Raw genomic sequence first — 15,143 nt, 5'->3', positions numbered from 1 at the left:
AATACCAGCCTCAGCGTGCTGAGTGAGGAGTGGGCAGACGCTGCTCTTCCCACACCCAGGAAGATGACTGAGTTGTCTTGTCTAGGCAATAGAAAGAAGATGGCGCTTTCTTTCCTCAAGCCTTTTCTTAGTGAAAACTGCAGATTTACTGACACCTGATGGACAGCAAATCCGTGTTCAAATCTCCAAACTGTCTGTTTAATCAAATACATGGGAATATTTAACGTTGTCTTTAATTCAGTATTTTGATTTTCTTCGGTTTGGAAACTACATCATTAATATTTTCTCTATTTAAGGTGGAAAGTTCAAAATGAAAATGTTTTAATAACCCTCCCTCAAACTTCTCTATCTAGTTACTTTTTCTTTAATATTCTGCTTTCTTCCAAGTAAGAGCTCTGTGGGAGCTGTGCTCCATTACTTCTCCTCCTACTGTCCTGGTCTTAGCATATCTTCTGTAAAAGCACTTCAAAGCTTGGTTAATTTTTGCCTTGCTGAGTGACCTAGCAAATGTAGTTACAAAAATCACCTTAACTTTACTTCTTGTCACCGTGATCTTTTACATCTCTAAGAGAGATCACGGCAGTGAAGGAAATTAGGTTAAAGGAGATGGAGAACACGGTGGAGGGGAATTTCAGCTGGTCCTTAACTCCGCGTCAGGGCTATTGCTGTGGAAGCTGGAATACAATAGGCATGAATTCTCCGCAGCACTAAACCATTAATTATGGCTTGTGAAGCATAAGGAAAAGTTGGAGGGCCTCTGGGCCAAGCGTTATTGGCTTCTGTCCCAGAGCATGTTAGATGGGATCAGTTCAGCCCAGCCAGCGCTAACAATCATTTGAGATTTTAAAAGTTCCCCACCACCTGTTGGCCCAAAGATTTTTTTCCTGAGCTAAAGGAAACCTCAGAGGTGTGTCAGCAGTGAACCAGTGCCTTCCTGCTCCTCAGGAGGAGCAGATCAGAGACTGACAGAGCTGGCACACGGTGATATCCACCAGCCTGAAGTTTCCAGGCCGTAGGAAGTCCCAGGAGGAGCAAGCTCAAGGCTTTCCATGGGTTTCCATGGGTGACCTTATAGCTTAGCTCTTCTCACCCACATCCTATGGAAGAGAGAGAAAACCCAAGCCAAGCGAGGCAGTACCTGCCCTTGTCCAGGCAATCACAGGTGGAGGGTGACCCTCAGCTGAGCAGAGGAAATCCACGCTTTGTCCCTCGGTTACCGTCTGATCGGTGGGGACGAGGAGAAACCTGGGAGAATCTGGAGGGGAAGGCAACGGCTGAGTAGCAGGCAAGAACTCAGGCAGCAAGCTCAGATTAATTTTCAGCTCATGGGAGTGAAAAAATTAACGAGTCACAACGCACAGGGATTAAATCCACACAGCCGGACCGAGCACTTTATCCCCAAAACAGCATCAGCCTGGGGCTCCTCACCTTGCACTATGATTCTTGCTGTTGCCTGGATGGACCCCTCGGTGTTGCTGGCATTGCAATTGTACTGCCCCTGGTCGGAGAAGGTGACGTTCTGAATGAAGAGTCCTCCAGAGCTGGTGATGGCGAAACGGGGATCCTGCGGTAAAGGAGAGCCTGTGCCAAGTGTCCAGCTGATGCGAGGGTGGGGGTGCCCAGAGACCCCACACTCCAAGGTGACGCTTTCCCCAACCAGCACTTCAGTGTTCTGCGGCTGGATCACAAAAGTGGGCTTGGCTGGAAGGAAACGAGTGCTTCAGAAACCAGGAGCCCTGCTGCCTGCTCCATCACAGACGGAAATTGCTTGAACCCTTCATGCAGCCAAGCTACTGCCCTGTTCTCTGCCACTTCCCCACTCCTGTGTCCCCTCCCCACTTGATACCCCCGTGCTGCAGAATTCTTCCCAGCCCCCCAACTCCCTCCCTAACCCCAAATCACCTTCACTCTCTAACCCCCCAATTTCTGACTCCCATGAAGGAGCCACCCCACAGCTCAGCCCGTGCCGTGCCATTACTCTCCTCCCCAGCACACCAAGTCCAGCTTGGCACCTACAAAGGAGGGCCTGACTCTGCTCAGCTCCCCTTCCAGCCCTCCCCATGCTTCTGAGATGGGCCAGCAAGAAATAAGCAAGGCTCAATTACATGGGGTGCCAAAATAGCGCAGAACGACTTCTTGTGTCTTGACCTCTCCGGCGATGTTCTTGGCCATGCACTGGTAGACGCCTTTGTCCGACTCCTTGGTGTTCTGGATCATTAAGGTACCGTCCTGCAGCAGGTTCAGGCGGTTGTCATCTTTCATGTCGATCTCATTACTGAAAAACAGCCATAAACAGGAAAAGTTGGAAAGGGGAGAAGCCCAAGGGGTCCTCCCACGAGCTGCCAGCGGGGCAGGGGGGCTTTGCACGCACTGCAGTAAATTGGTGTTCCTTGGCACTGCTCTGAGGCCTCATGAAGTTTATAGCAAGAGTTATGATTTAGAGCACTGAACTTCAGCTCCAGCTCTGATTCACTCCCCGGGCGAGGTACTTTCTCCCTCACCACGGATTACGTGTGACGTTTACAGCCCATCAGGAGAGCATACTGTTCCTGAGCAATAGCATCGCTGCTATTGTCAGCCATCGAGGCCTGCAAAGCTTGTTCTCATTATTTGCTAAATGCAAATACACTAATGAATGCATATTGTTATTGTGTGCAGCCATTTCTGTTCGAGTGGGCTCACGGGCCTCAGGAGGGGGCAAAAACCTCCAAGTAAGTCCCAACGGGACCCAACCATGGCTCGGACTCCAGTCTGAGACCTAAAAGCTATGAAGCATCTTCCCTCTTTCTGCAGTGACCTGTGACTCCTGGAGCCCAGCCCGTGGCAGAAGGTCCCACCACGGCATCCCATTTGTCCCAGAGTGAAGGAATCTTGGATGGCTGCGGATGATTGAAAAGGGAGAGGGGACCTCTCTCCCCCCCAGGACAAAAGCTGAATCCACTATGCAAACTAATATGCTTGCTGGACATTTATTTAATTCCCCCGATGTCTCCTCACTGCAGTCATATCTTGTTTGAGGAACATTTATTATCATTACCCCTCTTACAATGCTATCTTTGGGAGCCTGCCAGCATTTCCCTAACAAGACCTTCCTTCCAGGGGACTTCACTCAGCCATAAACTTTTGCTCTGTGCTGAAACTTTGCCTGGTGGGGAGTTAGCTGAAGAAGCATACATTGATCATTTTTATTAATAACCAGGCCCTATTCAGACTCCCACAGACAAGAAGCTCGTAAAGCAGCTAAGTAACTTCACTTCCTCAGTGGGTAACTGCTTGAGCACAGAATATTTTATTGTGTAGCATTTCCCAGAAATGCTTTGGCATCTAGCAAAGCCATATATTTTTTCAGCGTTGCTGCATATAGCATTAATCTGCACACTGCTTTGCAAAGTCTGTCTTTCGGAGGAGCACGGTAATTTTCCCTCTGACAGAAAAGCTTCTCCCAGCACACTAGGCCTTCAATGAGAAAAGCAAGCATCATGGCTTAGAGCAACACAAAATACCTTTCTCCTTTTTATTTTAATTTCAGTCTGCAGAGTGTGTTTATGGGAAAGTTATAAACTCTTGGAATCCACTACAATCCACATGAAATGTTTTAAATACAGATGATAACTTGCATTACACGGTCATCAGAGAACGCTGTTAAAAGGAAGGTAAATACAACCCATGGAATATTCATTTCTAGTTTTTAACATTGCATGAAACAGCTTTTGTAATTGCAGGCTGAAGAACTCAGTGCTTGGTAGAAACCTTTGCTATCCTGGGGCTCATTGTGTGCGACTTACTTGTTGTGGAGCCAAATGATCGCAGGCTTTGGGTTGCCTTCTGCCCTGCACGTGAAATAAACCGTGTTTCCCAGGAGGACGTCGACATCGTGGGGCTCTGAGGTTATGCGAGGCCTCTCTGCAAGAGACCATTTTAACACAACACAGTTGAGAGTAGCACGAAACCAGTCCAAACAGATGGGGGAAAACACCCATCCTGCAGCCCCTGGGCACGAGGCACCAGCAGAGCCCCAGGCACACGGGCATCTAACACAGAACCAGTCCAAGACTTTTCATCAAGAGCAGCAAAACTAAAGATGCCAGGGAAAAGAAGAGCGTCATTTATTCAAGCCCTGGAGGACCGCAGTGGCCATTCTTATTATCAACAGCTGCTAGGAAAGATCAGCTCCCTGCACAGCCCAAGGCAGCACTGGGAGTAAAAGAGACCTGCCTGCATGCTGGATCACTACAGCTGCCCCAAAAGCTGGTCCCTGGCTCTCCCCAAATAAACCTGTAAGTCAGCAGCACCCTCACGTGGGTCGTTTTTCTGCCCTTGGCACCCTGCTGCTCTCAGCAACCGCCTGCTCCATCCGAAGAGCACCAGCTCTCTGCAAATCACACCGCTTCTCTTTTGACAGGGTTTCATTCATTATGTCCCTAATTCATCAGCCCAGCCCTATTCAGCTGAGCCTTTCACTACGTGCTTCATTTTGAGATGCACTCAAGCACTCAGCGAGCCAAACGGGCTGAAAAGATGTGCTAAAATAGGAAGGAATTTGTGCCCGTGGTCTGACGCGCTTCATCGTGTTTCAGCAGAATACCTTCTCATCTAACAATCTCTACACTCACCAGTAAAACCAGATGGATTATTCAAAAAAATTAAGTGAGAACCTGCTAACTTTTCCAGTGTAAGGCCGGTGCTCTTATTCCTTAGCCTGCAAGCCCACGAGCTGGTAGCCAACCTCCAGGATTCCAGGGTGAGACCAAAACCACCACGAGCCACGATACAAAATGCTGACCCGGTGCAAATCTGCGCTGCTGGCTCACATCTGCTGAGGAGCGGTGGGTTAACTCCGTGCCAGCAGGCTCCACACTGACTCAGATATCAGCTGTCTGCATCATGAGGGCTTTATGCTGAATTATGCATCGTTTGTCTTCCCCAGCTGGCACAACACCAGCGTAAAAGCCTAATGCCAGCAAAATCTTCCCAGGTGCCCTGGCTAATTTGACAGACATCCCACTGTGTGCCCATGCCTGAACCGGGACAAATTTCCATCCGTGGCTGTACCACGGCACCGGGTGCACGGCAGGGACAGCTCGTGGTGCAGCACAGCATTGCAACGGGTCCCAGCCCGTGTTCCAGCTGCTGCCTTTGGGCCCTTTTTGTTCCTTCCACCCCTTCGAGGTTACGAGCCCCGTTTGTGCCAATCCAACCCTTCGCACAGCTGCGCCCTAAACGAAGCTGCAACATGGTCAAAGTGAAAAAAATTATATAGAATTGTAGGAGAAAAGTGGAATTCAGGAGAATTCAATTTCTTCAAGCCCCAGCTGATGTCACCCATCTGGCTCCCAGCAGGACCACGAAAACAGCTGGACTGGCACCTACTGGGGGGCTGCTGGTGTCTGGCAAGGGGGAACACCTCAAACCAAACCTTCTGCAGGGAAGTACCAGGGAACCACAGCTAAAGCTCTGCTGGTGCTTGCAGACCAAAGTCCGTGTTCTGTCGTTCTCTCTATATGAAATGTTTAATTTTGTCATTTTTCAGAACAAAGCCTTTCATTTCAAAATGGATTAGTTCATGGAGAAATTATCTAAATTTAAAGAATAACAGATTAACAAATGCAACACACTGCCACAGGCAAAGCATCCGGCTATTCATCCACCATGTGTTTACTTGGGTTTTCAGCTGTTTGGAGCCACTGAGACTCTTGCAGCGTTCCCACTCCATTCAGCCTAACGCAAGACAAGTTTTCCCAATTTCTGGTTTAGCCTCTGACTCCAGCAGATCCTGTGCTGGCCCTACGCTCTCTAAAAACCAAGACAACGACTGCCAGACAAAACAGAGCAGCTTTCAACAGACACGCGACTGTTGACTTTCCCCGCATTATACTGATAACTAGCCTGACCCCAGCGAGACGTTTCTGGTTTGGCAGCGACAGGAGAGAGAAAGCAGGATCCCAGGATGGAAGAGAGGAAGGGAAAGAGACAGAAGAAGCATTTCCTAGCCCAGAGCCCAGCCCCGTGGCTGCAGGGCTCACCGCAGTTGAACTCCTGAGCCGTCAAGGTGACGATGGAGCGGCCGTGCAGCTCCCGAGGAGCCTCGCAGGTGGCAGCTGTCTGAATGCTGCCCTGCTCGGCGTATTTCTTCAGCAGCTCGGCCAGCCACAGCAAGTCGCAGTCACAGAGCAAGGAGTTGGAATCCAGCCGCCTGCAAGAGCAAGGGGAAGACATTTCAGTCCCCAGCCTCCCGCCCGTGTCCCTGCCTGCTGCCTCTCTCTGATGCATGAGAGTGGAATAGCCCTGGACTGAAGGACCACTCGGCTGTTCTTCCTTGCATTTGATTATATCCCAAATGAAAATCAGAGATACTTAATTCCCGTAGCTTTTAAATTCTTAACCAAGTCAGAATGATTTTGTTGAAACACTGCTGTCTATCAGTCATTCCAGTTTTAAGTGACAATTATTCTATTAAACGAGCTACAATGAAATATTGAAATTTCTCAGAGCATGGAGATTTCAACCTTTATTAAATGTGTAGGAACGGCAGGTAGCGCTGCCTCTGCTAGAGCTTTCTGGGCTCTTGGTTCAAATATCACTGCATGACATGCAGATATTCCTTCTGGCCTGCAACCGTAACGCGGTGCACCTAACTGTCCTAGTTAGCCAGGACAGCTGCCCTAGGGTAGCTAAAATCTAATTCCACAGTTTATTTGCAACAGCACAAAGCAAAACACATGATATGGAGTGCAAGGTGTGATGCTTTCAAATGAGCACACGGGAATTCCCTCGGCATTAGCCAGAGTACTGAAATCAGCTGAAAGAACCCCTTGATTTTAGCGTGCTTGGGAGCAACCTTTTCCTGTGACCCGTTGTTAGAGGTTGCAGCACTTCTGCGCAACTGTAAGGACTTTTATTACTGCAACACATGTCTGAACCATGTCAAATGGGAGCAATGGTGACCTCCTGGTGCACCCGTGCCTCTCCTTCCACTGACCTCATTACGCCATACAGTGCCATGCGCACGGATAAAGGAGGTTATGGGGAGATTAGCTTATGCCTCCTTCCCCTCTGACAGTTTTACAGTATAGGGGTCTTAGCCATCTAAAAAGACACAGGAGAAAGGCCTAATGTCTTAATGGACAAATATTTGAGAAGGTGAGATTTCGCACAAGGCCATGATACAGCCCTTTATAGACACCACGCCTTTTTCGCTGACACACGCAGGCAAAAGTTGTTCCCTGTTAATGAAATACGAAGCATTTTACCTGCTTGCAGAAATCACAGAGGGCTGTGGTGAGAAGCACATGATTTTCTTGGGGTATAAAATCATGGCAGAACCCCCAAATTCTTTGGTTTTTGCTTCCCCCTTGTTGGAAATGCACCATTTCCAAAGATCATAAAACACAAACAAAGCCAAGTACTAGGAGATTTAAGCACGCAAAAAGAATAAGAGACAGGTTACATGGGAATAACACAGCAGGACATTCCTTCATGGGGTGAGAATCATGCACTGTGGCACTCTTCTGAGTAAAACGGCCTTTTTCTTTTCTTTTACAGCTATGATTTTTCCTTCTCTGTTAGATACTGATCTAAGACATGATTAAGGTCCTATCCATGGCCTGGACTTCCCACATTTTTGCAGAATTTTTTATAGTTTAAAGCACGTAGGACAGCAGAGGGTTGGGATGACTTTCCACGAACGTTCATTTCTGCGGCGTTATTGATCTGTAAGCTTCTAGTTAGACTTTAATTAGACACCAGCGTGAAGTAACTCCTAACTGGTTAAATCAGCTCTTGTGTCCAACCAAAACTGTTTTATAAACTTCACAGTGGCCTTAGAAGTGCAACAACTAAAGGCTTTGCCAACCAGGCACATTTTTCCTCAGATCCTGGCCGTCTGATCGAAGATAAACAATTGCTCTTTGCAGGCAATGTTTTTTACTTACAGTCGTTTGAGGGATTCCAGTTGAGAGAATGTCCCTGGATGAATCCTGGAAATTTTGTTGTTGTGCAAGAATCTGCAATGGAAGAACCCATGCCAAAACATTATTCAGTATTTGCACTACACAGATGATAACAACCCAGGTCAAAACTCAGCTGAAGTACAAAGGTTGCTCACCAAAATGGAGCTCAGATTTTTAAATCTACTGTGTTTGTTTCCATGAGCTATAGGGATTTTATTCATGTGCGAGTGCAATGCAACACACCAAAGCTGAGAGCGGGTGTGTACTGGAAACGGTGACTCAAGATGTGATGTAACAGATTTAAACTGGAACCTTAAAGTTAATCTGCTTTATGCTGTGCAAAGGGAGGAGAAAGGGCACAAAATCCCTGCAGGCTGGACCCACCCTGTGTTTTCTGTGCCATGGTCAGCTCCAGTTTACGAGAGACCTTTTCCCCCTGCAGAAGATATGGGAGTTTACAGGGGCAGCTATTGAAGTAAGGCTCCAGTAGACAACTCAGTGTCGTTATAAACCCAAATCCATGAGTAAATCCAACTCAGACAACAGCAGCCGAACCTGGGTTTACTCTGAATGAAGCCGAGGCAACTTCTCACTTCCAGAGTCCTAGCATGCAGATAAGACTCAACAGTTCTTAGAAAAAAACTGCACTGAAATACAGCAGGGGAACCAGGATGGAATAATTAACTCTCCATTCCCTTAATGGAGGAAATTTAGTTATGTCAGTTACACCTAATACTCTCAAAAGACCATTGACTACAGATAAGTAATTTTAGTAGAGGGTGGAACAGGAAAGAAATACAAAAGCAGTGTGACTTGAGTGCAATCGTCTGCATATGTACATGTACGGGGGGTTCAGCCTGGTTGCACAGCCTGGATGCTGACAAACCTTCCTCTGAAACTTAACGCAGAATTTTTGTTGGACCAAAGACAGAGACTGAGATCAGCCACAGCGTACTGATCCAGGTCGGAATTTTTCTAAGGGTGTTGTTTGGATCCCTCGGTTTTGTTTCCCTAGTAAGTACGGGTGTAATGCATGTTTGCATGCAGCACAGAAGGGTCTGTTGGTTTCACCATGGAGCGGGAACCACCATGTGAGCCTTTCCTCTGGTGGCTACATTTTTACTACAAGCAATACCGGGGAGCAGGAGACACAGGACTCAGTTTCCTAACTGCTTTCAAGAAGGATGCACGTTTTTCTTGTCAGACATTCTTATGACTTTGTTCCTTTTCCATCTCCTTTTTTTGTATACACTGCCCAACTGTGAGTTAAGTTGACCTGACAAGTAGAATAAAACTGATTTTCTATAGGTTTATACCTACTTAGATGGAAATGTGAACATTAGACAAGACGAGAAATTCCCACATCATTTCAGTAACGATTCCACTTCCCAAGTACATAAAATCTGCTTCTTTAAGGATGCTTCTCTCCGTATTTCTCTCCATTTTGGAGATCAACACACTTTGCTTCACACTACAGAAACATCACTGTTAAACAAAATGAAGGGTTTTTTTTTACCTGTCTTCTCCCCCACTTACAATGAAAGTCACATCTTTACTTACAGCCTTTCAAGTTTAGGCAGGTCACTAAAAGTCTCTGGCTCCAGGGTTTCCAGGTTGTTGAAGTGCAGGTAGCTGTCACACAGAAAAGCACAAAGGACAGGGTTGTGGATCAGAATTTAAAAGCTATAAGATCTTCCCAGACTGATCTACCAACTGCCCTTAATCACTCACCACGTATCTCAGGACAGATGTTTAGAAGCCAGTATTCTCTTTAGTATCTCCAATTTTCACATGCAAAAATTGTAGCCAACACTGGCTTCTCCCTGTGCTCTCAATTGTTTACTCTCTCTTTATAAACTGTAACACACACTGGGGAGATCAGCTTTGCTCTTCCTTTAAACTGTGAAAGAATGAAACTCATGAAGAGCCTGCAGCAGCTGTTCCCCATCCAACCACCATCCAAGAACTTTGCCTGCCTTGCTCCCAGTGCCTCGACATCCCCCTACACTGCCTCAGATTGTTGAGACGAAATAGCCACACTGTAAGGCACTTGTCTCCAGCCTAGAAATTTAAACATGTCTGAGAGGGATCACGAGTTTGCCAAGAATTAATTTCTAGAAAAAGGCCCTGAGCATTCTGACAAAACTTTGAAGTCGGCCCTGCTTGGAGCCGGAGGCTGGGCTAGAGACATCCAGAGGCTTCTTCCAGCCTGCGCTTGTTCGTGATGCTAACAGGGGCTCCCAGAAATACATCTACCAAGCAAGAGCAGAAACATTTAGGTACTGCTGTCATCAGGCTATTCTGCTTCTGTGGAAGGAAAACAGCCTCCAAAGACAGAGATAATGCAGTCGGCTGGAACACTATCATCTAAACGGTTCGTTAATGTGAACAGCCCTGCTATTGCTCATGCGACCAACCTGCTGTTCCATCCGCAGAGACCTCCCGCACTGCCCCAAGTTACCCCTTGCCATCAGCCAAGGAAAGCTGGGCTCTGCAGCACCACGCCAAGGTACCTGACATCCCCTGCTCCCCTTAGCTGTGACGTGCACTGACATAACCGACGTGTTCCTGACCTTTAAATGCATCTCAGGGCAGTTTCCAAGTTGCCCAAATCCTTCCCCGATTTTTACACAAGCATACATTTCCCAACAGACACTGATTAATCGTGGGTCTACAAATACTCACTGCTATTGTAGCTGACTGGGATGAGAAATAATTGCCTAAGCCTCCGCATGGCTGTTTGATTTGTAATGGAAGGATTCACAATAAATGGATCGCTATCAGAGCACAAAACAGGCACGGTGACTCAGATCCTGCAGTGGAGGGCAAGAGTGGGGAGAGGGAAACGCATGTGCTGTAATAAGTCTCAGATGTCTGCTGTCATTGCTTTGGCCTTTGAGGAAAGCATCTGATATTGTCCATCAATCGGGCAATACTTTCCTTGAAAAGCTGGCTTGTGGGGTACAGGAAAACGGGGTAGGATTTGAGCAAAGCTAATTCTTTTGGAACCGTGCCTGCCTTCGAGATTGAAAACAGATGGGCCCTTCCAAGGGTTGTTTGTTGTTTTTGTGGCTTTGTTGTGTTTTTTTTTTCTTTTATTTGTGACATCAAGTCTGGAACGCTCATTGTTAAAATATGACCGAGGCCAGCATCATCTCCCTGAGCACAGCTGAGCCAGTCTCTGCTTCCTGTTTTCTCCCAGGAATCACTGCTGAGCTGGCTGATGGAAAAAACATACCATACACAAGGATGGCAGCACACCTATTGTTAAGCTTGCCTGTAATGCCCTATAGCTATAATACCTATAGTACCTATAGCTTGCAGCTACACCCCATCCACTTCTGCTGTCAGCCTAGAGAACAAGCTGGATCCTATTCTTTTTACAGCAAAATTGTTAGCTACATTCCAGCCCCATAAACTCTGTAGTTTGGGACTATCCATGAATTAGTGGTTTCACCTTTGCTCCCTGTTCTCCGATGATGTAAATAATTGCTGTACTTCAAATACCTATGCTTGCATTCTTTCCAGCGCACACAAATTTACCCACATGCACATAATATATCATGACACCTGACATGAAAAATCCAACCCCAGTTCAGCAAGCCCCGTTAGAGGAGTCAGACCTCAGTCTTCGCATCTCACCTTTAGCATGGAGCCCGAACGGTCAAAAAACAAAACTTCTTCGACAGAATAAACAGCGTGGATTTGCAATACACAGAAGGGGAGCAATTAAGGATGCAGGAATGTCACTGTGAGAGGCTCCAGCTGCCAGTAAGACTCATGAGGCTCCTTTCATCCCAGAGAGCCTCGCAGCTTGGAGGGAAGGTCACTGCTTGGTTTGCATCCATCTTTTCTTCTCCCCATTGGAATTTCCAGATGATTTAACGCATGCGAGCACCACCACCCTGGTGGCTTCCATAAATACCCCATCCCAGCTCTCAGTTCGCACTCCATCCATTCGCTTTCAGCAAAGGTTTGGATAAGACAGAAACTGAACCAGCACCGTCAGTTCAAGAGAACAGCCAGACCCTACGCTCTGCTCCAGAAGTCACAGCAGACATAAACACAGCAGGCCAGCTGCCTTCTGTTTCAAGCCATCCTACACATCCCCATTTTCCTCCCATTGTAAGATCCTCGGACATACAGGGAATTAAAAGCACAGCTGGGCTCTTCTTATGCTCCAGAGGTTTAGGGTCAGGAGAAAACGTACGGGATGTCAGTAGGAAGAGTCCTTGGTATTAACTACCTCAAATCAATACTGGGACCAGCTGTTTGCAAGTGAAGCCAGTGCAGCGTTGCAAAGCTGGACCTCAAAACAGTAGAACCTCATCCTACTCCTTCCTAAGTGGCTGGTGCACAGAAACACAGCATTGGGATTAGACAAGCCAACAGCTCAGCTCTTCTGCACGACACACTCAAGCGACAAACAGCACTCGTCTGTACTTACAGCTGCTCCAGAGAGCGGAGTCCATTGAAGGCATGCTGCTGGATACTCTGAATTTCGTTTTTATAAAGGTAGCTTTCAAGAGGAGAGAAAGAAAAAAAGCATTAGGATAACCGCTCAGCAGTTGTATTTTAAATAACACAGGAATCCAAAGCAGAGCTTTCTGACTGGATTCAGGGGCAATGTTTTACACCTGCAACATCAGCATCCAGAAATTCTGAGCACAGAAAGTGCATCCTGCACTGGAAAATGTTGGAAGTGGGCTGTTAAATTTCCAAGGGGTTAAGAAACTACCGAGACAGCAACTCACAGGTATTTCAGGTTCTCCAAATCTTCAAAGGATCTTCTCACAATGTGTTTTATCAGGTTATTGTTCAGCAGCCTGTTCAGATCAAGACAGAAAAAACACAGCTGGTGAATTCAGTGTGAGAGAGACTTGTGGCATTTGTATTACTGGACGGCCACTGAAAAAATTCATAATCCACGGGTTTCATAGGATTTAAGATTTAAAGGGGTTATCAGCCTGCAGTCAGGATGCTCACAACAGTTAAGTCAATGAGAACACTTCTTGCCCAGAGGTGCATTCCAGTAAGGAACATTCAAAAACATTTCCTTACCTTTTGTCACGGTGGCTTTCACCCAAAAGTTACAATTTTGGCCAGGAAAAGAATGAGGGGAAGGGAGAGAGCAGAAAGCAGAGAGAAGGGACAAATTAAATCATTGCTGCCATTTTTGTACAATTACAGAAGGTTTTGGGGGATGCATGGTTGTGTCAACGTGTGAGCAGGGGCACGCAGAACCAAGTTTTAACTGTACAAAAGCAGTCTGAAACGCTACTTCATAGGTTATAAGAGTTATTAAATGGTAAGGCATTGTTTTAATCACTTTGTATACAAATATGTACATACGAAAAGTAAATAAATGATACAAGATCTGAGTCCCACAGCTATTCCGAAACAGCCTCTTTCAATCCGGAGAGCCTTGTGCCAGATTTTAATACAAAACCTATGGACAACATCACATTGGCAGGCAGTCTCTGACTTGTGTGTTTAGTTACCATGACTGTGCGTGCAAATGACTGCCTGTGCCAGCGAGCAGAAAGCAGCCCGTCCTTGTAACGCTGGGTGCAACAGCAGTGACCGCACGGCCGAACGCTACAGAAACCTCCTCTGCGACCGCTGCCAAGCCCAACGCTCAGAAAACTAAATAAATCACTTACAAATAACTCTTTAATGGATGAGGTTTTAACTATTCATCGTGGCTATAGAACCGCACTCGTGGGGTTCTTTTTCCACACGGTATAGGATCCGACAAACCTCACGGTGGCCACCAGTGGATTTCGTAGCCCGATGGCTAGGATTAAGGATCTCACTGGCTACACTTATTTTTAAGTTCTTAAATGGACATGGGGACAAAGAGGAGAGCTGTGACTGCACCGCAGAAGTTTGTTTTTCTAGGAAAAACTGCTCTTCCCTCTGTAAGCAGCCAGACCTTCCGATATCAGGTCAAATTCAACACAAAACCAGGCCAGGCTGCCCATGGAGCTCATTTTACAAGTTCATTCTCTTTCCTTTTTGTGATAGCTGTATTCCTCAGAAATGATCCACCACCTGACAGCACATGGGAAGACGGCTCAGTGGTTTCCCAGCACAAAACTCAATTTTCTGCCCCCCACTTTGATGGAGAAAATCGGGTTGATAGCACATCAGAGAGCCTCTGGCAAAGGTCCCATCCTGGGAGGAACATTTGTGCAGGTAAAGGATAGAGAGAAAAGACAAAGAGGTGGGGAAAAATGGCAAAAACACGTGGGAAAAGAAGATGAAGATACAATCGAATGCCCCAGGGATGCAAGGATGAAAGATCTCAGAAGCACAGATGTGTTACGGCAGCTTCACAAGGTCCCTGAGCTGCGCCAGCCCTCCACCAGCTTGTCCTCAGGTGAGGAATTACACTAAAGGTGCAAAAAGCACAGACGGTACTTGAATGAAGGGGAGAAAAAGAAACAAAAACCACATTTTTGGAAGCCAAAGCAATAAGGATTTGAGAAAAATCTCACTATCCTCTTTTGATTACCTATCTTGCTACCATGGACCTGAATGCCACTTCCAAGCTGCACGTAGCAGCAGCGTGGACAAGCAGTCCGAAGAGGTTAAGGCAGAAAGATGCTGGCAAGTTTCTGCACAGCTGCGAGCAATGGCTCAACACACACGACTGAGGCTAAAAAACCTGATTTCGCTCATAAGGATGCAAAAATGATGTCAAGCCCTTGGAACACGCTCTCGTGCTTTGACAGCCAGATATGCTGAGTGGAAATCCAGCCCCTGAAAAGCAACCCCAAGGTTTATTTGATGATCGAAAACCCGAGGACTGCTCGAGAGCAGTGCAGGATAGGACTTTTGTCTATTTACCCACAGGACAAAGACAACACAGGCACCAGCGGCGCACGCTTCCTTCCCTGCCCTCTATCAGCACACTTTCATCTTCAGCCAGGGGAGAAAGGAGGCGGCTTGTTCTCTGCTATCTGATCCTTGGCCCCACTTCTGAGGATGCCGGATAGGCTGATAAACAGGTGCCAGCTGGGACATTGTGCCCCTGGATGCAGGCATCTGTCCCCTGCCACACAGCTAGCATCGACTGCTCGACTCACGGAGGACACGAGAGGGCTGTCAGCAAGCAGACCCTTGGGGCAGGGGCACGCCGATGGGCTGAGGAGCACCCCCTGCACCACAGCAGTGTGGGATCCTCGGCTG

General features: G+C 47.1%; 1 protein-coding gene across 5 annotated transcripts in view; it reads right to left on the bottom strand.

Annotated features, from left to right (window-relative positions):
* Window positions 1–15,143, bottom strand: part of LOC310882411 (peroxidasin homolog) — a 46,078-nt gene that overhangs the window by 14,032 nt on the left and 16,903 nt on the right. For all 5 annotated transcript variants that reach the window (XM_083801136.1, XM_083801134.1, XM_083801135.1 and 2 more), the window contains 9 exons: window positions 12,704–12,775; window positions 12,397–12,468; window positions 9,510–9,581; window positions 7,932–8,003; window positions 6,024–6,193; window positions 3,786–3,903; window positions 2,106–2,275; window positions 1,429–1,701; window positions 1,139–1,255 (listed from right to left, as the gene is read on the bottom strand). In XM_083801136.1, coding sequence (XP_083657262.1) covers window positions 1,139–1,255; window positions 1,429–1,701; window positions 2,106–2,275; window positions 3,786–3,903; window positions 6,024–6,193; window positions 7,932–8,003; window positions 9,510–9,581; window positions 12,397–12,468; window positions 12,704–12,775 — 1,136 coding nt within the window. The remainder of the gene's footprint in view (window positions 1–1,138; window positions 1,256–1,428; window positions 1,702–2,105; window positions 2,276–3,785; window positions 3,904–6,023; window positions 6,194–7,931; window positions 8,004–9,509; window positions 9,582–12,396; window positions 12,469–12,703; window positions 12,776–15,143) is intronic.

Source organism: Anser anser, assembly GCF_964211835.1.
Source record: "Anser anser genome assembly, chromosome: 16".
NCBI classification, from domain to species: domain Eukaryota; kingdom Metazoa; phylum Chordata; class Aves; order Anseriformes; family Anatidae; genus Anser; species Anser anser.
Note: the sequence above shows the minus strand (reverse complement) of the source record. Positions and strands in the feature narration are given on the sequence as shown.